General features: G+C 50.1%; 1 protein-coding gene across 3 annotated transcripts in view; it reads left to right on the top strand.

The window, feature by feature from the left end:
* Positions 1-26,466, top strand: part of NSD1 (nuclear receptor binding SET domain protein 1) — a 74,595-nt gene extending 48,129 nt beyond the window's left edge. For 2 of the 3 annotated variants that reach the window (XM_034778163.1, XM_034778162.1), the window contains exons 9-21: positions 617-760; positions 1,250-1,373; positions 1,615-1,815; positions 2,992-3,171; positions 3,893-4,049; positions 4,408-4,613; positions 5,447-5,559; positions 7,850-8,119; positions 9,734-9,850; positions 13,715-13,856; positions 14,826-14,932; positions 18,533-18,737; positions 22,687-26,466. In XM_034778163.1, coding sequence (XP_034634054.1) covers positions 617-760; positions 1,250-1,373; positions 1,615-1,815; positions 2,992-3,171; positions 3,893-4,049; positions 4,408-4,613; positions 5,447-5,559; positions 7,850-8,119; positions 9,734-9,850; positions 13,715-13,856; positions 14,826-14,932; positions 18,533-18,737; positions 22,687-24,026 — 3,306 coding nt within the window. In that variant the 3' untranslated portion in view covers positions 24,027-26,466. Of the gene's footprint in view, positions 1-616; positions 761-1,249; positions 1,374-1,614; positions 1,816-2,991; positions 3,172-3,892; positions 4,050-4,407; positions 4,614-5,446; positions 5,560-7,849; positions 8,120-9,733; positions 9,851-13,714; positions 13,857-14,825; positions 14,933-18,532; positions 18,738-20,978; positions 22,068-22,686 lie in introns of those variants that run through there. The other variant, XM_034778164.1, reaches the window with a different exon arrangement.
* The last annotated feature ends 574 nt before the right edge of the window (positions 26,467-27,040 follow it).

The following is a 27,040-nucleotide window of genomic DNA, read 5'->3' as shown; positions in this document are numbered from 1 at the left end:
AGCAAGCTGGTTCTCTAGCATCACTACAGCCAACCGCCCTAGTTAAAATACTGTCCCTGTGTTCCTGGCGCTCTGACACGCAGAATGAAATAATGGTTGCTTTGACCATGCTCTGCTCATTTGCATCTCATCCAGTGGAATGTGTACGCAGTGCCTTGAGGAAGCTTTCTGGGCCAGATCGGCAAGTCCAGGACTGTTCTGGCACCAAACTGAGTGTTTCTATTGGGTCAGGTTGGAGCAGAATTAATCCAAAGAGAGCCCCATGAAGATGGGTCGTGGGCAGCAAGCTAGCCAAATTGAATACCTGTGGTTAAAGCACAAACCAAAGCTTCCTCCCTCATGAAACCTCAGAGTGGAACAGTGCGGAGGGCATTTTCCCCAGGGCATTAAGGGCCCTCTGCGGGCAGGATGAGCGTTAGGCAGGAGGGGGGGGGATCACAGCTGTGAGCCGATGCCCACCTGACAGCCGGGGGGAGCCAGCTGTGAGCTGGTGCCATGCTGCAGTGCCGGGAGCTTGTCCTGCTGAAAACCTGTATGTGCTTGATAGCCAAACTAACAGTCCAGAGGGTGGGCCAGGAAATACTGACAGTCCGAATTCTGGATTTCTTTTCTAAAGGGGGAGATACCTATCCATGGGAGTGCTGCAAGCCCCAAGGAGCTCAATGAGGATGGGTCTGAGAATGACCATGGAGTGCCTTCATCCAAAAGGATGCAGGGGGAGCGAGGAGGAGGAGCAGCCCTCAAGGAGAACGTTTGTCAGGTAGGGAGCTAAGGTCTGTGGGTGAACCTTTGCAGCACTACCGGTGGTGTTGGGCAGCTGTGCAGCACACTAATACCCTGTCTAACAAGGCAACCTTGAAGCAGATCTGATTGAGTTAACTAATGTTCTCCGGATCCCTGGTGATGGCCCCTCTTGTCCGGAGCCTTGGCTGTCCAGTTATTCATGTGCCTTGCACTGCCTGGACACTTTGCACCTCCCTTGTGTGTAGATGCGGCATGACTGCTCTGCAGTGCCCGTCCCTCCTGCAGCGGTGGGGTGGGAGCGAGGTGGCTGGGAATGAAGTGGGATGTATTTAAGCCATTGCCCCACAGTGGGGACTCAGGAAGAAGTGGTCGCGGTGGCACTCTGAGCTGGCGTGAAGGGATTTCGGCAGGGTTTTCTTGTGGCAGTCTCAGCCAGCTGCATGCCTGGTGTGTATCTAGCCAGGGGTTTGTCCCAGAAGTAACGCTGTGTTCCCTCCCCACACAGATCTGTGAGAAGCCGGGGGAGTTGTTGCTGTGTGAAGCGCAGTGCTGTGGTGCTTTCCACCTGCGGTGCCTCGGGCTCTCAGAAATGCCGAAGGGCAAGTTCATCTGCAATGAGTGTTCGACAGGTACGGCGCCGGGTGGGAGGGCAGGCCGCTTGCTGGGGGTCGCGTGGGGCTGCTTTCAAGTGTGCCATTGGCGGAAGGCATGAGACAAATGGCCAGGGCTGGAGAGCATGGAGAGGGTTGGGTAGCTGTGCAGTCCAGGCCGGGGGCTCCTAAGGAGCCAGCCAGTCTGGCCGGAGGTGGTAACTTTTGCTTTGAGAGTTCTGCTTCCCTTTCGCCATGTGACCAGTGTTCTCTCCTCCAGGCGTCCACACCTGCTTTGTGTGCAAGAGCAGCGGGGAGGACGTGAGGCGGTGCTTGCTCCCCTTGTGTGGGAAGTACTACCATGAAGAGTGTGTGCAGAAGTACCCACCCACGGTCATGCAGAACAAGGGCTTTCGATGCTCACTGCACATCTGTATGACCTGTCATGCCGCTAACCCAGCGAACCTTTCTGCGTCTAAAGGTAAAGAAACCCTTCTGTGCCTGCAGTTACTGGGGCTAGTCAGGAAAAAAAGGCAGGCGCCCCTTTCCTGCGTCCAAAGCATCTTTAATTTGGGAGCAGTTTGAAGTGCTCGGTGTCTCCCGCCCAGTGCCTGTTCTTTAATCTTTCATTGTGGGACATTTTCTGTGAGCTGTGTAGATCTGGTCAGCAGGGGAAGGTGCCAGCCGGTGAACTTGCTGCTTTCTAGGGGTATGTCTACCCTGCACACTGAGTCTGGCCCTGCTCCATCCACACACACATCCATCAGTCTGACTCAGGACCTGGGTCCTAGGGCCCTGCTGGGGGTGCGGGGGGCAGAGCTCAAGTTCCTCTGAAACTCACGTGCACTCGTCCATTTGCAGTGTGGACACAGCCCTAAGTCAGAAGGTCTGTGTAGTTCAGTACGGACACACTAGCATGGCTGAGACACCTGGGTCCAGCAATTGTAGCCACAGGTTTATAGTGCAGTGTGGATGCTCAGGCTGGGGCCAGCTCCCCGCTCTGGCTGTGGCAACCTGGCGCCCAGGATGGCAGTGCCATTCGGGTTTGTCTCAGCTGCTCCTCTGGCCAAGCTGGGCCAAAACTGAGGCTTGGTCTACCCTACAGAGTTAGGTCGATGTGAGGCAGCGTACATCAACGTATTTATGTCAGTGTCTGCACCACAGTGCTGCTTCTGCTGCAGCAAGTGGCCCACTACACCGATATCATAACGCCATCTCTGCGAGAATGTCCATTTCACTGCTGGGAGGCTCCTTGCTGTGAAACTCAGCCCATCTGGGCTCGGGCTGTCAGCGTGAAGGCAGGCGGGGGAGGGGGGAAACCTCACAGCTGTGAGCCGATGCCCACCTGACAGCCGGGGGGAGCCAGCTGTGAGCCGGTGCCATGCTGCAGTGCCGGGAGCCTGTCCTGCAGGCCGTGTGCAGGATGGACTTGCTCTCCAGCCCCTCTGTATGGGGCGCAGCACCCACCATTTGGGGCAGGCCGTTCTTAGTTTAAACACAGGGAAGGGGTAAGTAGAGGCAAAGTGTGTCTTCGCCAAGTGACTCATTTCACCCTTTGTTGTAAGCCTGAATATTGACAAAACTAAGTTCTAGGAGCAAATTATAATTGTCACTTTCCCTCAAGTGTTTACCTGTGTCCAACCTTTTCCACCGCAAGGTCGCTTGATGCGTTGTGTTCGGTGTCCAGTGGCATACCACGCCAACGATTTCTGTCTGGCTGCGGGGACAGTGATCCTCGCCTCCAACAGCATCATCTGCCCCAATCACTTCTCTGCACGGAGGGGCTGCCGAAACCATGAGCACGTCAATGTCAGCTGGTGCTTTGTCTGCTCAGAAGGTGAGACCCTCTGTTCTCTGCCTAGTGCACTGTGAGCACTGCGGGGCAGGGCCTGCGCTGGGGCGATGCGGGTAGAGACAGAATGCAGGAACCAGCTACTTAGCAGGATAAAACTACTGAGGACAGGCCAGTTTGAGGCCCCCATTCTTGTCCAATGCCAGGTCAGGGTACTTGTCTTGCTGCCACCAGGCCTCATTGGATTAGGGTTTGTTTGTGTTCGAGACCGCCGTTCCACTCACTGGACAGCTGTGCTCCCAGGTCTCTGTATCCAGGCTGGGGGAAGTTGCTCAGGGCAGGAAATGAGAGAATATTCTTGATGGAAGGACTTTGCCCCTGGACCAGCTCCGCAGAAGAGCCTGAGTCTGTTTTCAGATGTGGTTGCACCTAGTCTTCCTGCAAACACCTCCCTGCAGGAACCCCAGGAGCTGAGAGACGGCTCAGCTGCATCTGGCCATCGCTGTCAGGCCTGAGCGAGGTGACGGGTACGGAGTACAAAGCCTGTAGGCTACTCTAATCCTGTTTGGAGGGACTTCAGTGGTGCCTAAGCCTTAACCTGGCCCTCTGCATGGGAGAGGTGAAGAGAGATCGGCTGGCTGGGCAGATGGAACGAGCTTTGTGTAAGAGCCTGGTCCCTCTTCCCGGCGGTTTGATTCTCTCTGGGAGCATAGGGGCCCGTGTTTTTGTGATGTGGCTCTCACTGCTGTATCGCTCCTGGATGCAGGGGGCAGCCTTTTGTGCTGCGAGTCATGTCCAGCTGCTTTCCACCGCGAGTGTCTGAACATCGAGATGCCTGAGGGAAGCTGGTACTGTAACGACTGCAAAGCTGGCAAGAAACCACATTACAAGGAGGTGGTCTGGGTAAAAGTTGGGCGCTACAGGTGGGTAAAAATAAATGTAGCTGATGTCCATGTTAAAGCTCTTCCTTGTGTAGCACTGACTATGCTGGGGAGATCTGGAGAGCGCTGGTTTCTACTCATGTTAATGCAGCTGGGTCTGTTTTTAAATCCATGTAGGCACCTGATAGTAGAACGCACCATTCCTCCCTGTTCTTTTCCTCTTCCCCAAGCCAAGCTTTTGCCCAACACTGCTGCTTTGTGTGAAGTACTGGAAGCCCCAGGAAAGTTCCTTTTCTCCTTCTCAGTGCCCCTAAAGAATGGAAAATCGCTGTTGCCAGCTTTTAGGGGCAGTGGTGTCAAAGCTTTGACCTGCTTTTCCTGTCCCTATCCCCTGTGACAGGTGGTGGCCAGCTGAGATTTGCCATCCTAGAACTATTCCTGTAAATATCCAAAAGATGAAACATGACATTGGCGAGTTTCCTGTGCTGTTTTTTGGGTCCAACGATTATCTCTGGACGCACCAGGCTCGGGTGTTTCCCTACATGGAAGGCGATGTGAGCAGCAAGGACAAGATGGGCAAGGGAGTGGATGGCATTTATAAGAAAGGTAACACATTTCCTTGTGCTCTAGGGAGGCACTAGGTGTCTGCTCTCAGATGGTTTTGGGCCAGTTCCTCTATGGTCCCACGAAGGGTGGAAAAACGATGGTCCTCCCATAGTCAAGGTTGAAGCAAGGCTTGCAGAGTATCTCTGATTTGTGCCTCATACCCATAAGTGATCCCACCCAGAATAGTCAGAGGTCTGAGCTTATGCCAGGGTAACAAGCGACACCCAGCTCCTGAATTCCAATTTATTCCCGTTCTGCCACAAACTCTGCACCTCAGGTTCACCCTCTGTAATGTGAGAATAATTCATATACACACAATATTGTAAAGCAGAATACACCAAACACCTAACACAACTCCTCAAGGACAAGGGATGCCACTAACAATCCACAGGCACCTATCTTACAGCTACTCTGTGCCCCTTCAGTCTGGCCTTTTCCAAACTACCTCTTCCTGATTCCTGCTTGTGGGTGTTGGATGCAGCGGTGTGTTGTGCTGGAGGGGACCGTCTGAGACAAGTAGTGATGGAAGGCTAGCATCTCGGGGCAGAGCTAATACCGCCCTCGCCCCCCACCGCCCTCAGTGGGGCTGCTAATGCTTCCAACTCGGTTCCTGGTAGCTCTCTTCAGTGACCCCTCCGATGGGGTGCTGTTACTCCACCTGGGGAACATCTCTCTTTGGGGCAAGGTAGCAAGCCACTGGAGTGTGGCCTGCCCATTCAGAAACATGCATACAAACATCTGAGCACAAACGTAGCCATGGAGAATATTCAGGCTACCTGACTTCAACACTAGCGCAAGGGGTTTCTTGTAACACAGCGTCTATTTTCTTTCAGCTTTGCAGGAAGCGGCTGTGAGGTTTGAAGAGCTGAAGGCACAGAAAGAACTGAGGCAGCTGCAGGAAGACAGAAAGAATGATAAGAAGCCTCCTCCCTACAAACATATCAAGGTGAGGACCTCACATCATCACCAGTTGGTGGGGCTAGAGGGAGGCCTGGGTCATTGCACGGAGCTGTTGGTGCAGGATATTTACAGACACACAGACATGCCTTTGCTGCTTTCAGAGTCCTGCACTGTGGAGCATGCTCTGAAGGCTGATTAGCTACCCCCAGGGAGGATTGACAGGAAGGTTTTCAGCTTCCAGCAGTATATTGAAGCACTTCATCTGTCCTCTCTGCTACCTGAATTCATGTAGCAGCTGTTGTCACTGCTGGACATCAGTGACAGAGGTGCTCTGATTTACTGAGACGTCTCAGGGCTAAAGGCCAGTCATATACAGTCCCGGAAATGTCTCTCCCCCATGTGGGTTTAGCCAGTGGTGCAGGAAAACACAGTTTTGTGCAGTTGTGTTCCAACCCACTGTTTGAGAACCACTGCGATAGAGGTGGGTCTTGAGGGATTCGGAGGACAGCTCTAGTTACCAGTGAGTAACCTACTGGTGTTCATTGCAGAGGAGTGGATTCAGAAGGGATTGCAAGTTGGTACAAAGAACCGCAAAGGGCTTTTCACAAGAGAGCGTCTCTTTATTGCCTGCCTTTCAGAGTTCCTTGTCTTTAACCAAGTCAAAGGCCCCGCTTGTGCTACAAACAAGCCAATCTCTTCTCCATCTGGTGCTGCCCTCTACCTCCTCACAGAGATGTTTTTAAAGAGCTTCCTGGCTTAACTCTGAGTTTCAGAATGGGCCTTCAGACCCCAGCCTTGTCTGGTCACACTTGGGTAGGGAGTTAACTGCTTGTTTGCCAGTGCTCAGGCATAGTCCCTGCAACCTGTCACAGGTGTGCAGTCTGGGGTGGTGGATGGCACAGAACTGTTGGGAGGCAACTTATCATAGAATCATCATAGAATATCAGAGTTGGAAGGGACCTCAAGAGGTCATCTAGTCCAACCCCCTGCTCAAAGCAGGACCAATTCCCAGCTAAATCATCCCAGCCAGGGCTTTGTCAAGCCGGGCCTTAAAAACCTCCAAGGAAGGAGACTCCACCACCTCCCTAGGTAACGCATTCCAGTGTTTCACCACCCTCCTAGTGAAATAGTTTTTCCTGATATCCAACCTGGACCTCCCCCACTGCAACTTGAGACCATTGCTCCTTGTTCTGTCATCTGCCACCACTGAGAACAGCCGAGCTCCATCCTCTTTGGAACCCCCCTTCAGGTAGTTGAAGGCTGCTATCAAATCCCCCCTCATTCTTCTCTTCTGGAGACTAAACAATCCCAGTTCTCTCAGCCTCTCCTCATAAGTCATGTGCTCCAGACCCCTAATCATTTTTGTTGCCCTCCGCTGGACTCTTTCCAATTTTTCCACATCCTTCTTGTAGTGTGGGGACCAAAACTGGACACAGTATTCCAGATGAGGCCTCACCAATGTCGAATAAAGGGGAACGATCACGTTCCTCGATCTGCTGGCAATGCCCCTACTTATACAGCCCAAAATGCCGTTAGCCTTCTTGGCAACAAGAGCACACTGTTGACTCATATCCAGCTTCTCGTCCACTGTGACCCCTAGGTCCTTTTCAGCAGAACTGCTACCTAGCCATTCGGTCCCTAGTCTGTAGCAGTGCATGGGATTCTTCCGTCCTAAGTGCAGGACTCTGCACTTGTCCTTGTTGAACCTCATCAGGTTTTTTTCTGCCCAATCCTCTAATTTGTCTAGGTCCCTCTGTATCCGATCCCTACCCTCTAGTGTATCTACCACGCCTCCTAGTTTAGTGTCATCTGCAAACTTGCTGAGAGTGCAGTCCACACCATCCTCCAGATCATTAATAAAGATATTAAACAAAACCGGCCCCAGGACCGACCCTTGGGGCACTCCACTTGAAACCGGCTGCCAACTAGACATGGAGCCATTGATCACTACCCGTTGAGCCCGACGATCTAGCCAGCTTTCTATCCACCTTACAGTCCATTCATCCAGCCCATACTTCTTCAAAACCAAGAGGCCACAAAGAGAAGCTACATTAAGGCCTGTCTCTAGGGAGTGGAGAACATGTTATTTCACACGGATGATGCGTGGGGCGTGCCACAGACTGGCAGTGGTAAAGCTGCACCTCTTGAGTGTAGCCAGAGGCTAGGGGTGAATGGAATTAGAGGGATGCCTACAAGTTATGTATATGCTTAGACCTGTGTGGCCTTCTGTCCTTTGCTAGAACTGATATGCACTGTGACCTGTATGCTCAGAGGGTGGGGTTAAATGCAGCGTCGATTGTTCCTAGCTAGCTAACCTTGTGTGTGCACATTCCAAGGTAAACAGACCAGTGGGCAAGGTGCAAATCTTCACAGCAGACCTGTCTGAGATACCACGGTGCAACTGCAAACACAGCGATGAAAACCCCTGTGGCCTGGACTCGGAATGCATCAATCGCATGCTGCTGTATGAGTGCCATCCCCTGGTCTGTCCGGCTGGGGAGCGCTGTCAGAACCAGTGCTTCTCCAAGAGGCAGTACCCAGAGGTAGAAATCTTCCGCACGCTGGCACGAGGCTGGGGCTTGCAAGCCAAAAGGGACATTAAAAAGGTACCCATTATGTGTCTTCATTTTACTCTGTGGTAACACTGGTCTTAATAGACCTCTTCTTATGGTTTCCATAACTTTCAATTGTCTGACCAAAGGAGCCCATATAGAAGAGACATGACTGACTTTAGTTTCCTGACCTGCTTTCATCCAGGTGGCAGGGATGTTCTAGCTTAGCTGGGGAAGTGCCTTGGGATCTAATACTCCCCGTGATAGCCTAGAAGATGGTTTGGTCCATCTGCTTATATGGCCCTCAGACACTAAAGCAGTGGCTCTCAAACTTCTTTACTGGTGACCCCTTTCACACAGCAAGACTCCTAGTGTGACCCCCCCCTTATAAATTAAAAACACTTTTAAATATATTTAACACCATTATAAATGCTGGAGGCAAAGCAGGGTTTGGGGTGGAGGCTGACAGCTCGTGAGTCCCCCCCCCCATGTAATAACTTTGCGACCCCCTGAGGGGTTGCGACCCCCAGTTTGAGAACCCCTGCACTAAAGTGATGGGCACTAAGATAGCAGGCCTTAGACTGGGTTGAGATTTCCCAGACAGGGAGCACTGAGCTTCCATTCTGGAATCTCCAGGCATTCTTCACATGGGGATCTTACTTAGAAACCCAGGTCATAATTAGTGTCTGTTAGGGAAGCCCTCAGAAAAAGGGCAATGTCTTTGGGAGAGCTGTAGTGATGGCTGAAGCTAGCATATCTGGATGTGGGGGAATCCTCCTACTTCCCAAACCGCTATCTTTCTAAAATCCAGAAGTCTAGATCTGCTGCTGGTCAGAGAGGTTTTCTCCATAGTAAAGAGGGTTGTGTTAAACAACAAAGGAAAGCAGAGAACTATTAAGTTGAATAGAGGACAGAGACGTATGTGTAAGGGCTGTTAGACAGCAGAACAGACTAGCAAAGGTGGGGTTGGCGTCTCCAGAGAAAGGAAGGCCAAACTCGGCCCCTGACCTGGCCTCTGTGGGCTGCCCGTGATGCAGTGTAGGTGGTTATCCCTGAAAACCTTCCATGTAACCTGTCTGTAACCACCACACAAGGAACCAGCAAAACTCAGATGCTGAAATGGGGGTGTCTTTTGGTAAAGGTGGCGCAGCATTGTACTCACTGTGTTTGGTGGCCTCTTGAACAGGTTTTACTGCATGGGATAAATGCCAGCAGTGTTCAGACCAGGTGCCCTGTGCTCTGCGATGTTGCAAAGCTTGTTGCTGATTGTGTTCCAGGACCCAGGCTGTGTATCCGTTCTACCGACAGCTGTAATTCGGTTATGGAGCAGGTGTCAGTACGGGATTCTGTAACACACTAAACCCAAATTCACTTTTCTTTATGCTGTCCCTACATGTTTTATTTTCAAATAGAACGGGGTAATGGGTGACTATATTATTAATAGTCCTACGGAATAAATTTTTTGAAATTTATGAAGTTGCTGCAGAATCTAGGTGAAAAGTGCTGCAAAGTACCCGGGGTCTAGTCTTTAATGAAATGAAAGTATCCAGAGAGGAAATGGATAGCAAGCTTTGTTAGCACAGAAGTGCCTTCCCCCCCTCCCCCAAAGAGTTCTGCTTCCGTCAGCAGCAAGTCCAGAGCAGCCGCCCGCTACTTTTTCTTTTGCAGGGTGAGTTTGTTAACGAATACGTGGGAGAGCTGATTGATGAGGAGGAGTGTCGGGCACGAATCCGCTACGCACAGGAGCATGATATTACCAACTTCTATATGCTGACTTTGGACAAGGTACATGATGGGCCTCTCTCTTGCCAGTATCTTAGACCAGTGGCTCTTAATCTTTCCAGAGTACTGTACCCCTTTCTGAAGTCTGAAATAAATAGGATGAAATTCAATAAGGACAAATGCAAAGTACTCCACTTAGGAAGGAATAATTAATTGCATAAATACAAAGTGGGAAATGACTGCCTAGGAAGGAGTCTTGCAGAAAGGGATCTGGGGTTATAGTGGATCACAAGCTAAATATGAGTAAACCATATAATACTGTTGCATAAAAAATAAAAGCAAACATCATTCTGGGGTGTATTAGCAGGAGTGTTGAAAGCAAGACACAAGAATTAATTCTTCCACTCTACTCCGCACTGATAAGGACTCAGCTGGAATGTTGTGTCCAGTTCTGGGCACCGTACTTCAGCAAAGATGTGGAGAAAGTCCAAAGAAGAGCAACAAAAATGATGAAAGGTCTAGAAAACATGCCCTATGAGGAAAGACTGAAGAATTTTGGTTTGTTTAGTCAGGAGAAGAGAAGACTGAGAGGGGACATAAGTCTTCAAGTACGTAAAAAATTATTATAGGGAGGAGGGTGATAAATTGTTCTCCTTAACCTCTGAGGACAGGACAAGCAGCAATGGGCTTAAGTTGCAGCAAGGGCGGTTTAGGTTGGACATTAGGAAAAGGTTCCTGTCAGGGTGGTTAAGCACTGGAATAAATTGCCCAGGGAGGTTGTGGAATCTCCATCACTGGAGATTTTTAAGAGCAGGTTGGACAGACAGCTGTCAGGGATGGGCTAGATCAGTGGCTATCAAACTTTAGCAACCTGTGGACCCCCATTTTTAATTTAAATTTTTTTGCTAACCCCCAAGTCCCCTGCTCAGCCCCAGGCCCTTCCCCCAAGGCCCCAGCCCTGCCCCTCCTCTTCCCTCTCTTTCCTACTCCCTCCCCCAAGCGCTCTGTCCCTGCTCCTCCCTCTCCCTTCCAGTGCCCGCTGCACCTGCGGAACAGCTGTTCCCCTGTGCAGGAGGCGCTGGGAGGGAGAAGGGGAGGGGAAGGAGTTGATCAGCGGGGTCCGCGGACCCCCTGGAGTACCCTCGCAGACCCCAGTTTGAGAAGTGATGGTCGAGATAATACTTAGTCCTGCCTCAGTGCAGGGGACGGGATTAGCTGACCTCTCGAGGTCCCTTCCAATTCTACCATTCCACGATTCCCCAGTGCTCAGATGTGATGGTCACAGAGGCCATATAGGCAGACAGGCAATAGGGTTTCTCTAAATATGATTTCTGCTCTTAATGGCTCTCTGTTCCTGGGTCCATGGTGGATCCAGCCTAAAGTGTCTCAGGCCACCCCTGCTAAGATCCTGAGGCTGCCTTCTGTTCACCAGAGCACAGTTCCTTTCTGGCTATAGTCCGAGAAGGAGCCTGCTAGAACGGTAACTTGCTGATTGTCAACTCACAGACCTCACAGCACTGCTCCCCTTCCCACTCACGCCCTTTGTCTACTCTCCAGCCTCAGGTCCTGGCCTTGTGCCCTGTTTGCTTGTGGCGATACCCACCCCAGCAGAGGCGAATTCTCCAGGTGTCTTTGGAGCAACTATAGAGGTGTCCAACTGCTTCTGGACAGTCAAGTTTTCCCACACTGCACCAAGAGCAAAGGGCTAGAGTGGCCACATTTTGGGAGGGTGCTAGGAAGCCTGGTGCTTGTACTCGGGCCCACATAGTGCAGTGTAGACGCTGGAGCCCCAGGTTGGGACTCGGGTTTCAACAATTCCTAACCTGGGGTTACAAATGAGTTCAAGCCCTAGGTTAACAAACCCAGAGTCTGCTAACTCAAGTTCTGCTAACCCTGGGCTTACATTGCAGTGTAGACAGACCCTTAGGGCACTGTTTGGGAGCAGGGGATTCCACTGGCTCCAGGCCTCCCTTGATCACAGGGGATCAATAGCGCGCTCTGCCCTTGTTCCACTATTAGGTGCATCATTGAGCTTCTGAGGCTCCTCATGACTTGAATTCAAAGCACCAAGCAGAGGCTTTGGTCATTCTCTGCACTCGTGCTGTCTTGCCTGCTTCTCTGTCCTTCTCGTTTGCCTTTCAGAGACAGCAGAAGTATCTCAGGAGCTTTCAAGTGCTTATCAACTGCAGCCATGCAGTGTCTCTGTGCACAGGCATGCCTCGTGCGTGGCGTCTCGAGGCCCTGACTGAGACGCGCTCGCACCTGCCTCCATGAGCAATCAGGTCCCAGAGTGAGCGCCTCAAAAGCCCTCCTGGGCTTCGACTTTTCCAGTAGTTGCACAGAGCTGACCCAGAAGCCTGAAAGGCGTCAGAGTCTCTAGAAGCACAGGTCAAGCTCCCCAGTTAGGTGTTGATGGGTGACCTGGCCCATAGCAGCATGGGTCTGACAGGATGGAACCTGAAGCCTCCTTTCTTTCAGTGGCATCTCAGGTCTTTTCACCAACATTGTTGCACCAAAGCACAGTCCCAAACCTGAAGGTGGGCAGAGGTAATTGCACCACAGACACGCCGTGTTCATTAGCGTGATTGTTACAACCTGATCAGTGCTCCGCCAACAGGCATCGTGGAAGGCAAATGAAAACTATCACTGTGAACCACACTGTCCTATCCTGCCTGTCACTCCAGCCCATAACCTGGTGTCATCTTCGGCTTGGCACTCTTGCTAGGGCCTCATATCAAGGCTGTGTCTAAATCTTGCTGTTTCTTTCTGTGTAGCGCCTAAAAGACGGCCTTTCCCAGCCATCCTTCCAGCTAAAATACTCATCCCAAGCTCTCGTCTTCTCGATTACTGCAGCCTCCTTCTTTTTGGATTTGAAAAATGCGACCTTACTCTGCTCGTACCCATTCAGAACAGGCCTTGACCATGTCACATCTCCCTTTGCACCCTCCACTGGCTCCCCCTGCTCTAGGGCATCAAACACAAGCTGCCTGTCTTTGCTTTCAAGGCCCTTCATGGCCTGTTCTAACCTTCCAATCATCTCATATTCGCTATCAAGCCATCAGTGCTCACCTCTGATTGGCCCATGACCTGCGCTGCCCACGTGTTAAATGTTCCATCAAGCTCCCTTGTGCTTTCCTCTGTGCTGCCCCACATGCCTGGGAGGAGCTACCTCATTATCCACCTGCAGATACAGTCTCGAAAATCTCCTTTGCTGTGACAGCTGTAAAAAGGTTGGCAAGAGTTAGACTAGCGGTGCGCGGAGACCGCCGCCTGTCATGTTGACCATTATTGTCTGATTGTTTACTTGTACGCCCCCAGCTGTCTATTCATTTGTTGTTTCTTGTCTTATACATAGATTGGGGCAGGACCGACCATCTTGTGACTCTTTCTTTGTACAGCGCCTCACACAATGGGGTTCAGGTCCACACCTAGGGCTCCTCGGTGCTTCAGTGATACAAATAATAAATAAGAAGATGATTATGGAGCACAAGAGAGCAGCATAGGAGTGGTGCTGGTATGCCCTGCCGTAGCATGCTGGCCCGATATGAGCTCTGGGTTTTACCCTTCTGAGGAAGGAAAAGCTGGATGTGCCAGACAGCAGTCTCTTTCCTTAGGAGGCCTCCATCTCCATTGGAGGAAGAGATGCTCGGGGGGTCGGGGAAGGGCAGTTCTCTGCATTTTACACTTTGCCTGCAAGCCTCAGCAAAGGACAACAGAGTGCAGAAGCTTGTTTGGCTTCTGCCAGGTGTCAGAAGTGCACACGGTAAAAGGTATTGCCTGTAGAGCGTTGTAAAACACATACCCAGGCACTTAAAGCCAGCACTGAGAGTATTTTGTAACACGCTTTGGGGGCAGGGCAGGGCCTTTGTGGGGTGGCTCGAGCAGGAGACGTTGCATTAGAAAAGTTGCTTTTCCTTGTGATTTTAGGATCGAATCATCGATGCCGGACCGAAGGGCAATTACGCTCGATTTATGAACCATTGCTGCCAGCCCAACTGTGAGACTCAGAAATGGTCTGTGAATGGCGATACACGGGTTGGGCTCTTTGCTCTTGTCAATATCAAAGCTGGTAAGGGACCTTGTTCTGTTGCTGACCCAGAGTTATTGATGGTGTGGAGCCTCTGGCAGGAAAGGGAAGGGTCTCTAGCGAGGGTCTGGAGCAAAGCCTCAGTACGCAAAGGGTGGAACACACAAGCGTGGCGGGAGCGGCAGAACTGGGGGATTAGCAAAGGGCCCCCGCAATGGAAATATTGGGGGGGGCTGATGTATGTTTCCACCACCTGCCCCGTGTTTTCCACCCCCCAATATCTTGTGGAGGCAAGAGCGGGGCCCGGGTGTGTTTCCATCTCCATGCGCATGCGTGGTGGGGGGCAGAGGTGCGAGGGACCTGGAGGAGGGGCCAGAGCAGCTCCAGTGGCACGCAGCATTGGGTTGGCCGCTGGAGAGCAGGTAGAAACCGCTCTCCTTTCCCGGCAGACTATTGCAGCTGGGCCTGCCAGCGCTGGTGTGCGGGGACACAGTGTAAGCCCCCCCCGCTAGCTGGGATAGGCTGGGGGACGGTGCAGGGGCACCTGGGCAGGGGGAGCCAGATACTGAGGTACTGCCCTAGGAATGGCAAGAACTGTCGGGATGCCCTGTCACAGCCCGGCTCCAGCTCCCGCAGCCCCCATTGAGCCGTAGCAGCTCCCCTTGCTCCCTGTCTTTCCACCTCTCCCCTTCTCAGTGAGCGTCTGTGCCCCTGAGCAGAGTGGCACAGTTATAATCGCCCAGGGCCCAGCAATATGATTCCTGGGTTGCCACTGGCAAGCAAACAAATGCAATGTCAAAACCTGGAATGTGGCAGGTGATGGCGTCCACATCTAGTCGCCAATCCGTGCAGATCTACCCTATGGGAGGGGGAAGAAGCTGGTGCCCCTCCATATTTCTGCCAGCCGTGAGTAGGTTCTGGTGTTTCTTCAGTTCAGCAGGAGAAGCAGAACTTTTTGCCGTGTGGTTTGTCACAGTCCAGATGTTGCCTACTGATTTATTTTATTACCAGGGACTGAGCTGACTTTCAACTACAACCTGGAATGTTTGGGGAATGGAAAGACAGTTTGCAAATGTGGTGCTCCGAATTGCAGCGGGTTCCTAGGAGTACGGCCAAAGGTAGGACAGCCCTTCTCTGGCATCTTTTTATTCCAAGGGCGCTCTTTGAATTGGAGTGGCCTGCTTGCTGCAGGGATACAGAAATGCCATGATAAATGCCACTGTATTTTCAAAGTGGTTGTGAAAATCCTGCTGGGGTTGAGATGGGCAAACATGCAAGTACATCACTTTAAGTTACCGGAGCACAGAATCGTAGACTTTGTTAAATCAGTGTAGGAACCAAATTCCAGAGCAGAGGACCCACACAGAGGTCTTGTCTGCACTAAGAGAAGTCATAAGTATCTTTCTCCACGGGTTTAGCAATAATACATGAAAGTTTACTAGTAAAATAGGAACAGAAACACTCTGTACATGCATCAGGGATGAGCTAACATCGGAGGGGAAACGTTAGCTTTTGGAGCGTCCTGATTTTTGAGCACTTGATTTCGTAACTTTAATGTGGCACTAACAGGAATTAATTTTTTAACTTTGAATGTTACTGTTTGCTTGGGATGGGGACTTCTTAATGAAAACATGCAGAGCCGGTTGGCCTGGCTCGCAGTCTTCGCCAGCAGAGTCTGAGACGCAGCTGTTGAGTAGTTCCACATGCTTCCCCAAAGCAGCGTGTAAGCTCAGTGCTGTGGAGTTAGTGGGTACGTGCTGCAACCAAGAAACTGCCCCGTTGAGAGTTGAGTTAGACGCTGCACCACCAAAGCCTCACAAGTTTACAGGCCAGGCCCTGTGTTCGCCACAGCAAGCTGTAGCGAGATCCCAGGTGTTGTGGCCTTGTGGTGTAGCAGATTGGGAATTCTTCAGCAGCCTCGTTTCAATGAAAACCACAGCTTGTCCACTCATTCCGGGAGAGCTGAATCGCACAGTTGTCTCAGTGAGCCCCTCGGTTACTTGTTCTGATATTCAGTTCAGATTATTGCATGCTGTCGCCACGTTTTCAGTGCCCGGTGTGCCTCCTATTTTTGCTGCATCATAGAAATCAGAGGAAGTTGGAGGTTGTGGCAGTTGGATGGGAGCAGCTGATGCTTTGGGCCTGAGGAGTTGGTTTGGAGTTTTATGATAAGCACATTATGGATGTTTCTGATAAAACAATCAGCAGTGAAATAGCGAATGGTGTTGACACTTAACTTGCCATTGTTGGGATCCAGAATTAACATTTCAGTCTGATGACTGAGGTCGTTCACTCCCTCAGAGGGATTGTTTCAGGCTATCTGCAGACTCAGGAAGACAGCACAGAACATAAGAACGGCCATACTGGATCAGACCAATGGTCCATCTAGCCCAGTATCCTGTCTTCCGACAGTGGCCCGTGCCAGGTGCTCCAGAGGGAATGAACAGAGCAGGGAATCATCAAGTGATCCATCCCCTGTCGCCCATTCCCAGCTGCTGGCAAACAGAGGCTAGGGACACCATCCCTGCCCAGCCTGGCTAATAGCCATTGATGCACCTATCCTCTATGAATTTATCTAATTCTTTTTTGAACCCTGTTATAGTCTTGGCAAAGAGTTCCACAGCCTGACTACGTTGTGTGAAGAAATACTTCCTTTTCTTTGTTTTAAACTTGCTGACTATTAATTTCATTTGGTGACCCCTAGTTCTTGTGTTACGAGAAGTAAATAACACTTCCTTATTCACTTTCTCCACACCAGTCATGATTTTATAGACCTCTATCATATCCCCCCTTAGTTGTCTCTTTTCCAAGCTGAAAAGTCCCAGTCTTATTAATCTCTCCTCATACGGAAGCCGTTCCATATCCTTCTGTTTGGTTTAAAGGCTATCTTTAAAACCATAAAGGCTGGAAACTTTAAAAAAAAAAAAAAAAAAAGTCAGAGCTCAGGCCACTTCTACCCTGCAGAGGCTACAGTGCCGCAGCTGTGCCTCTGTAGCGTAGATGCTTCCTACATCGATAGAAAGGGTTAATCCACCTCTCCCCTTGGACGTAGTTAATCCACCTCTCCCCTTTCCACTGATGTAGGAAGTGTCTAAGCTACAGAGAATTCTGATATCGATCTAGCCACGTTGACAGTGGGGGCTAGGATGACCGAACTACGTGTTGCACAGGGTGCAAAATTTTTCACAGCCATGAGAAATGTAGCTAGATCTAATTTTTAGGTGTAGACCAGGCCTTGGAATGTGCAGAATAATTCTTTAGCAAGGAGTATATTTCACAGCAAGAGAGTATTGCAGGGTCTTGCTTAGAGTGATCACCTGCTTTCACAACTGCCCTTGCTATTCAAATACCCTGTGTTCCGTGCAGTCACTCCCTGCATGGCATTCACCTCCTGCTTCCCCCCCCTCAGATGCCCATGCTCAGGGGCAGGTCAAAATCTGGCCGAGAGGGTTATTTACATTAAAGTTTGAAGTTTCAAATTCAGCTGGTCTTTTAGTTATTCCCTCGATGGTGGTCAGGTTTCTTGTAGTGGGGAACAATGTGTGTCAATAAATCCTCTCATTACTCACCAACTTCCCAGGGGTATGTCAAGCTGTCCAGAAACAATCACCTTTTGGCAAAATCCAAGTATGGAAAATGTTAGCTGAAAAAGGAAAGGCTTTGTAAGAGTGGGAACCGCTGCAACTGTACCTAGAGCAGTTACAACTGGTGTAATAGCCCAGCGGTCACACCAGAAAAGGGGAGAGACTCATCGTGTCAGAACATAGCCAAATAATGAAATACGTCAGTCTGAGTTCTGTTAAATTCTGATCAGCGTCATTCATCAGAGAGAGCCATCTAGTCTGGTAATCCTCAATCTTATTTCCATTGTGTGTTACTTTGCCATTGCGAAATACAATGTAGTGCACATTTTTACCAACCCGCTCAGTGCAAAGCTTCTAGACCGTTTCCAGATACGGTAGCAGCAACAGACAGTTAACGTGGGTTTCATGAAACATTTAGAAACAGCTGTGTCAGATGCCAGTATGTCTCAGGTTTCAGTGGCAATGTTGTTTTTCTAAGTATGTATCCTCTGCAAAGCAGTTATTTCCCAGAATGGGATGCTTTTCACTGCCCTAGATGGGGTTGAAAGCACCATTCACATCACGTTCACTTCAGCATAACGCATGGCATGTATCATGAGAGGTATCAAAATGCACTACATAATAGGAGGCTAACATCCAAGAATCACTGTCCATGGCTTTGATGCTTTTCAGGGTAAGATGAAAGCAAATCTACTTTTAATTCTTTAATGTGTAAAAACACTTACATCTCTCCATTTGTTTAATCTCACTGCCTGAAGTTTGTCATTCAATCACCAACGTATCCGTTTTTGATTCTTGTTTACAAAAAAAAAAAAAAAAGACGAGGTTGGGTCCACGCCTACGGAGGAAGGTTAGTCTGGCGTGAAACCCAGGAATTCACGTGGCTTGGCCCTGCTGTGTATAAATGGAATTGTTACTCTGCTTTGGGTTTCATTCCAGTTTTTCCTCTGTTTGAACATGCAGAGTATCCCCAGTTGCCTTGTTTTGGAGACGACAGTTGTGTGCTAGATGGGCAGCTCTCCTGTAGCAGGATACTTCGGCATGGCCTGTGCCACTTGCTTAAATCAGCCAGGGGGGCAGAGAGAAAGGAGAGGGGGCAGAGACCAGTGTTAATTTGTATGATCTTACTTGCAGAACCCCCCTAACCTTACAGAGGAGAAGTCCAAGAAGTTCAAAAGACGGCAGCAAGTGAAGCGCAGGTCACAGGCAGAGGTCATGAAAGAGCGAGAGGACGAGTGCTTCAGCTGCGGAGATGGAGGGCAGGTAGTTTCGTGTAAGAAGACAGGCTGCCCCAAAGTGTACCACGCAGACTGCCTCAACTTGACCAAACGGCCAGCAGGTCAGTAATGCCTGGGGCGACTCCTCTGGGCTGTGCTCATGGGAAGGGAGCTGTATAGACCTGCACTGCTAGGCCTGGCTTGGGGAAAGCACATTCTCTGCTCACCAGCAGTAACTCACAATTGGAGCTTCTAAAAATTATAGATAGTAATTTTCCAACACAAGAGGTATCACACCCACCATGAGGCAATTCTATATTGGACCTCAGTTGAATAAAGTTGAGTTGATCACTGGACTGGAAGTTGGTGGTTACCTAGGGACCAGTGATCATGAACTGTTGACATTCAATGTGAGCTAACAGAGAACAGTCCCAACCAGTAATATATACACTGGGTGCTTCAAAAGGGCTCATTTCCCAGAGCAGAGAAACATTATGAGCAAAATTGGGAGCTGGGGAAGCAGAAACACATTTAGGCAATAAAATGTGAATGAAAAGTGGGAGTTATTAGATGGCCCAAAAGCTACAACTCCACAATCAAGAAAGAGGAGAAGTTTGGTTAAAAGCCCATCCTGGTTCAGTGGCAAATTAGAAATAAAAAATCAATATATAACAAATATGAAAAAAGGGGGAAATATAACTTCTAATTTATATATTATTATTCTGAAGTTTAGAAAATTAATATGGGAAGCTAAAGACAGCAGGGAAAAATCCATTGCTGGCAGGGCTAAGGTCAGTGAGGAGACTTTTTTAAATATATCAGGAACAAAATAAATCCTAGCAGTGGTATTGGCCCATTACTTGATGCAGATGGTAAAATTGTTCATACTGATGCAGAAGAGGAAGAAGTATTTAATAAATATTTCTGTTCTGTATTTGGAAAGATGCAGGATGATGTACTCGTATCACATGAGGATGATGAAGTATTTTCCAATCCATTAGCGACTGAGGAGAGTGTTAGACAACAACTGCTAGGGATAAACATTTTTAATTCAGCACCCAAGAGTCCTAAAAGTGTTGGCTGAGGATCTCTCTGGTCTGCTGATGTTCATTTTTAAGAAATCTTGGCATACTGGGGAAATTGCCGAAAACTGGAAGAGTACTGTTGTTGTGTCTATATTCAAAAAGGGCAAACGGGATGATGTAGCTATTTATTGTCTAGCAAAATAAAACAAAAGCTGATATAGGTTTTAATTGATAAAGAATTAAAGGACAGGAATATAATTAATGCAAGTCAATGTGGTTTTATGAAAATAGGTCTTATCAAACAAACCTGATTTCATTCTTTGATGAGATTACAAGTTTGGTTGATAAAGGTAACTGCGTAAGTTTAAAATACTTACACTTTTGTGAGGTGTTTGACTTAGTACCTGTAAGCGAGTCCTCTCACCCAAGGCGCTCCGTCAGGACCAGATACGGCATTTCAGCTCTCCCGTGGAGCTCGTGCGCCCTGCCAGTGGTCACCAGCTCTGGAGTAGTACCTCAGCCCTCCCACTGGGTCACCGTCTTAAGTCCACTCCTTCTGGTGTCACACTTGTCCAAACTAAGGAGTCCCAAAAATGTCTGAATGCAAAAAACGATTCTCCTGCCCTCTATGGCTCTGTTCTTCAACCTGTCTTCGAGGTTCGGCCTGCAGCGCCCTTTGCTGGGGCTGGTAAGGGAACCTAGTCCCAACCTTGACTCTGGGCTCTGGCCCAGGGCCCTGTACTGTCCTTTTCCCATGTTGCAGTTTTCCCTCAGCCATTTCCTACCTTGCCTCTTTACTTCCCCTCTGGGGCTCCCAGTCTCTTCCCGGTTTTGATCAGGTCAGTCCCAGGTCTCCTAGCCTGGGGAGCTTGTCTCCCCACTTTGAGCTTCCTTTCTAGCACTGACTGGCCTTCTGACTCGGGGCCCCACAGAGACCACCTTGGTTCTTGCAGGCTCTTCCCTCCAGCTCTTTCCCCCAGCTGGGCCCTGTCAGCTTTTTGTATACAGGAAATCCCCTGGGCCCTCACAGGTGGGGTTTGTCCTGTTATCAGGTTGGCGTAGCCCCAGGCTCTCCATCCCAAGGGCAAGCCACCCTATTACAGGACCACATGACATTCTGCTTTTGAAAATGGGTACTTTACAATAGCAACACAGCACAGATTAAATGCCTTAAGAACTGGCTAACTGACAGAGTTCAAAGTAACCATAAATGGAGACTCGTCACTGAATGCAGGTGTTTTAGTGGGCTGTAGGGTCTGGTACTAGGCCCAACGCTATTCAACATTTTTATCCGCGGTCTGGAAGTAAATATAAAATCACTTCTGATAAAATTTGCAGGTGACACACAGCCTGGCAGAATGGTAAATAGTGATGAGGGCAGGGAGTCAGACAGAAGGAGCTGGATTGCTTGGTAAGCAGGCCCATTCAATCAAAATGGGTTTTTATACAGCCAAATGCAACCTTATACATATAGGGACAAGGAAGGCAGGCCATCACTCCCGAGTGGGGCGCCTGTGATTCCGAGAAGGTTTGAGGCACTCCTAGTGAACAAGCATGAGCTCCCAGGGCAATGATCCTGGGATGCGTAAACGGCAGTAGTGCGTAGGAGTCAGCAACGGATTTTACCTCGGTATATGGCCTCGCTGAGAAGATACTGGAATACTGGGTCCATGTTTTTAAAAGGATGTTAGAAAATCGAAAAGGGTCAGAAAAGAGCCACAAATATGATTTGAGAGCTGGAGAAGTTACCTTAACTCTCTCATCATAAAGAGCTCAATTGTTTAGACTATTAAAAAGAAGATTGAGAGATGACTTGATTATGGAGTATAAGTACCTTCACAGGTAAAATATTGGGTACTACATGGCTCTGTAATCTAATGGGAAAATGGCATAACAAGAACTAATGGTGGGTGGCTAAAACCAGCCAAATTCAAATGAGAAATTAGGCCCCATTTTTTGACTGAGAGGGTGATTAACCAGTGGGACAAACTCCCAGGCACGTGGTGGATATTCCATCTCTTGATGTCTTCAGAGCCAGGCTGGTGCCTTTCTGGAAGATGCTTTAGCCAAACACAAGTGACTGGATTCCATACAGGGGTAACAGTGTAAAATGTAATGGTGTGTGGTACACAGGAGGTCAGACCGGATGTTCTAATGGTCCCTTCTGGGCTCAGATTCTATGAATCTGTAAACTAGAGACTTTCGGTAGCCAGTGACAACCAGTGCTGTGTGTGCCCAGCTGGGGAGCGCTACAGGCTGAATCCCCAGAGAGGCCTGCAATTGACTCTGCTGCACGTTGGGGGTGATTGTTTTTCTCCAGGATGGTTCTGATACTAGCAGTGAGTGAAACTCCAAACTGCTTCTGTAAAGAACTATTGTCCTATGCCCACAGGGGGAGACCAGAGAAACTCAGGGCTTGTCTACATTACCCGCTGGATCAGTGGGCAGCGATCGATCCAGTGATCGATCTAGTCTAGACGCGATAAATCACGCCGAGTGCTCTCCCGTCGACTCCAGTACTCCACCAGAACGAGGAGCGCAAGCGGAGTCAATGGGAGAGCATCAGCTGTCGACTTACCGCAGTGAAGACACCGCAGTAAGTAGATCTAAGTACGTCGACTTCAGCTACGCTATTCACGTAGCTGAAGTTGCGTATCTTAGATTGACCCCACGCGGTAGTGTAGACAAGCCCTCTGTTCCTTGTCTTCCAGTGTCTTCTCTCACATCAGTGTGAAGGGAGGAAGTTGCCCTCAAATTCACTCAGCCCTAGTTGAAACTGGAAACATCTGGAACCTTTCAGTGGGGGGTTAGCTCTAAAGCAGGACTTTCCTTGCATTACCCTGTGCTGGGGGAGTCTGGGTTTCCTTCTGTGCTTGGTGTAATGGTTCCAAGGCAACTGGTGCAGGAGCAGAGAAGGGAAATTTCTGGCACTGTTTTAGTGAGAGCCGTTACAAGCAGGTCTCCCCCGCCCTGGGCCGTAGCTTTCCAACTGGGTAGCTTTGTTACATTTCCTCCTAAGGTGCCTTTTCTCCTGTTTGTGCTGCAGGGAAGTGGGAGTGCCCTTGGCATCAGTGTGATGTGTGTGGCAAAGAAGCAGCTTCCTTCTGTGAGATGTGTCCCAGCTCCTTCTGCAAGCAGCACCGGGAGGGCATGCTCTTTATCTCCAAACTGGATGGACGCTTATCGTGCACAGAGCATGATCCCTGCGGACCGAACCCTCTAGAGCCAGGGGAAATTCGTGAGTATGTGCCTCCCACAGTCCCACCGGCTAGCCGTCAAAACACGCAGCCCTCTGACCATCAGCCTGCAGCCCTGGGCCTCAGGCGTCCTCCTTCTGACAGGCTTCCTCTGGCCGTGGCCCTGAGGCTGCAGCCGTCGGACAAGCCCTGCTCCGCCGTGGCCCTGAGGCTGCAACCGTCGGACAAGCCCTGCTCCACTGTTGCTCTGAGGCTGCAGTCAGATAAACAACCCACCATTGTATCCCTGAGGCTTCAGCAGTCAGACAAGCCTCTTGCCATCACCACAGGCCAGCAGCCTCCACCCTCAGATGAGTCTCCTTCCGCTGCTGGAGCTCCACCGCCTCCTCCCGCAGATGAGTCTCCAACCAAGGGCCTGCATCCTCTTCCCTCGGACGAGTCTCCCACCGCTACCCAGGTTCAGTGGCCTCAGCTGTTGGGCGAGTCTCCTGCCCTCACTAGGGTCCCACAGCCTCAGCTGTTGGGCGAGTCTCCCATCAAGGGCCTGCAACCCCTGCTGTCAGATGAGGCTCCCACTGCCGGGGCCCTGCAGTGTCAGGCAGTAGACAGGCCTCCCGCAGCTCCAAGGCTGCTGCTGTCTGAGAAAGCGCTGAGGCCCGGGGATCAGCCAAAAGAGAGAGTAGTGTCAGCGGTGGAGCCGCAGCAGAAAGAGCGAACTTGTTTAGCTGAGGAGCAGACCTCTCGGGCTGCAGGGAAGGCAGTGACACACGTGGGGCAGGCACCTCGGCCCATGGAGAAATTGCAGACCTATGAGCCAATCCATTGGCCCACTGTGGAAGCACTGACGCCTGCGGAGCAGTCCCCTCACACTGCAGAGAAATTACAGACACCTGCGCCACCGACTCAGGCTGACCGGGAAGTGGCATCAGCACCCACAGAGCAGAGCCCTTGGACCGCAGAGAGGTTACGTACGTTTGAACAGATCCCCCGGCCTGCCAGGGAAGCACCAGTGCCCCCAGAACAGGCTTCGTGGCTTGCCAGGAACATTCAGACATTTGAGCAAATCTCTTGGCTCTCTGGAAAAGCACAGACACCCCTGGGGCAGGCCCCTTTGCCTGAGCAAAACATAGTGCTAGTCCATAACCAGGATTCTCCCCGTCAGGAATTGGCTGAATCGAAACCGAAGTGAAGTCAGTGAATGAGGCAGGCAGGCTGCAGTCGGTTTGTTTGGGGAGAGGGATTTTCTTTGTTTTGTTTGTTGTTCACGTCCCTGAGCCCAGCCTCAAGCCCAGGCGCTCTCATGACATAAGCAAGGACGTTTACCTAAACCGGAGTGTGGCCCAGCCACGGAAAGTGAGCATCAGCGACCTTTTCCTCTTCCTTTTAGAAACGGTAACGTTGAAATAAAGAGTCCACTCCGGATAAAATCTCTAATTCCATTGAAATGGTCACGTTCCTGATCTAGCGCGTCTGCATCCACAAGGGCTTTCCCAAACAGCTAAGTGGCCCTGAGGAAGCAATTTCCTTTCTCTTAACTGTTCTGAGTGGAAGCAGAACAACTAGTCTGAACTGGGATCTCAGACGTTTCCAGCGATTAAATGGTGCACAGAGTAATTGGACATGTGTCTTTGCTAGACTCTGAAGAGGGGAAGGGATTTAGCACTTGTGCTGCCCAATTCTCCTTCCCCACAGGGTTTTCCTTTGCAAGTGTTTGCCTGGTTGTGCGCATGGGTCTGTGTCACCAGTGCAAGGCTTACCAAAACACAGGTGCTGTTGTAAAATGGCGGAGTCCCGTGGAGTTAGTGGAGAGCCTGCTCCTGCCAGACTGTACAGTTCATTCCAGCGTGGGCAAGAGAACCGCTCCTGCGCAGGCCCTGTGATTGGGGGTGGGGGGAGAAGGTCTCTGAAGATCCCATCTGCCAGGATTCTCACTCTTGGAACTTAGCTCTGTAACGTGGGACAGGCGGAATTGCCACTGCACATACAAAGCTGTGAGCTCTGGAGGCAGCGGTAGCAGGGTGGAGCGTGAGTAAGGATGCCGAGCACTGCCTTTGTCAGGGTAGAGGCACTGCCCTCGGAACGCTCCAGGCAGTTCCTTCTTCACCTTGCTTGTTACCATGAACTAGCAAACTAAATAGTCTCTTCCTCCCCCATCTCAACCACATGCTTAGGAGTCCTGTTCGCAGAGTGGCTGGTAGCCCTAGCAGAGTGAATTCTGTGGAATTCACTCCATAGCGCAGAGTCGAGAAGCTACTTCAGAAGGCATGGTGTATCCAGAACGGAAAACCATGTCAACCCCTTTCCCCTTGGTTAGCCTCTGTATTTCCAACCAAAAATCCCCACAGGAGACTTGAATTACCTGGACTATGTTGAAGTGTTTGTGTGTCAGAAAACCAGCCCCTCAAGGTAATAGTTCTCACACTGGAACACAATGGCTCTAGCGCCTGGCTGGCCTCTCTCTCTCCTCTCTTTTCCACTAAAGGTAGCTATGCCTGGTGACTTGCCAGGCTGATATTCCGAATAGACCTGATGGAGGTAGTGACATTACCTGCCTGCTAAGGCAGAAATACACTCTGCTATGGCACTGATAAGGTGTGTGGTAGAATTACAGGCAGGGACTTAGGAAGTGACACTTGTGACCTGCGAAGCAGTGGCCAGGCAGTCTGCATTCGTGCTGCCCACGGTTAGTGCAGTGTGCTGTGCCATCGGGAAGCACTGTCTGATCAGCACGGCCTCCCAACACATTACCTACGTTACACGCCTGAGCTCCACTGACCTGGGCAGCAGGAGTCCAGTTTCAGCCTGTCCCCCCCCCCCCCCATTGTTTCAGAGAGAGCAGTAGGTCTCTCCCCAGAGGGGGGAGCCCTAGTTCGATACTAGCCCCTTTCCTCTGACTCGGGAACAGGTCAAGGCTGGCGTTCAGCTCGCATGTTCGCACTGCTCCAAGAGAGGGTGATAATTAGCTTTGCGGGTTTCTGTGATAGGGAGAGAGATCTCTGTATCAAGGCAAATCCTGCTCCAGTCTCCTTTCCAAAGTCAGCTCCCCAAGAGAGTCCCCCTCTGGGCAGTGCTGTCGTGTGTCTCCTCTCCAGTCTGAATCGCTTCAGACCCCTCTGTGTAGCTCGTGACTTGGAAAAGCTTTATGGCTTATGGAATCTTAGTGTTTAGTGTTGTTTTTCCATGAAGACCTGCAGGTCAGTCCCTGATCTCTGCTGAGCTGGGGGAGATGCAAGCAGCTATTGTTTTGCGTGACTCCTGCACTGAGGGAATCAGGATGTCTCCTCAGAGCCATTGAGAGAGGATAAACTAAGGGCATTTTATTAAGTTTTTAAAATAAAAAAAAAATTACAAAAAAAAAAAAAAAAAAGGTAATGAGGTTCCGTATGTTAAGTATTTATCATGTGTGAGAAGGAAAATAAATCTCTAATTTACATTGATAGCCCTTCCCATGAGCTGGACTTTGCCATGTAGATTGTGTGAGTAGGGTGTCCTCTGCGCCAGCCGCGCAGCCAGCGGAGCTAGAACAAGAAAAGACATCTGCACTGCTTTGTCCAACTCTGTTTTTGCAATGTCATGTGTTACCTAGTTATTTGTTTCATGAAAAATAAACTGTGAATATTTTTGGTGCAGGCTATTTTAAATCTTTACAATGGAGAAGTTCTCAGTGAGCGCAGGTTTGAAGAATCATTCTTATAAATCATGTGTTTAAATCTAGGGCGAGGTTCACAGCAGCAGAATCCCTCCAGCACTCTCGGCAGTTATTTAGGAGCTCCCGTTTGAATAGTGAAAGTAGATTGCATGATATTTTAAGCCCCCAGCCTTATGCCACTCACTTGACTACACCACTGTTTCTCTTCCCTTCTCCCTCCAGACCTTTTCCGTACAGATCCAGTTTTCCAGTCCACCCATCTTCCAACCGACACGTTTCACAGAGCTGACTTTAGAATAGCTGTGCACCTGCTTGGTTAAATACAACTCTGCACTGGGAAATATCACTTAAAGGCAGTGTTTGTGTCAGTTTAGAAGTTAATACAAATGCCTCTCTAGGTGTAAGAGTGTTTAGGAGAAGTGAGGAAACCAGGAAGCAGTTGTTCTGTATCAGGTGGAAGGGGCTGTGCAGTTAGTGGGGTTTTCCTCTCTGCACAGGGCTGAACACCCCACTCCCCGGGAGTGGGATGTGCCCCAGCCCCTTGGTAGCAAGCT

The sequence above is a fragment of the Trachemys scripta genome, chromosome 8 (assembly GCF_013100865.1).
Source record: "Trachemys scripta elegans isolate TJP31775 chromosome 8, CAS_Tse_1.0, whole genome shotgun sequence".
NCBI lineage: Eukaryota > Metazoa > Chordata > Testudines > Emydidae > Trachemys > Trachemys scripta.
The sequence above is the reverse complement of the archived record's forward strand: the minus strand, read 5'-3'. Positions and strand labels throughout refer to the sequence as shown.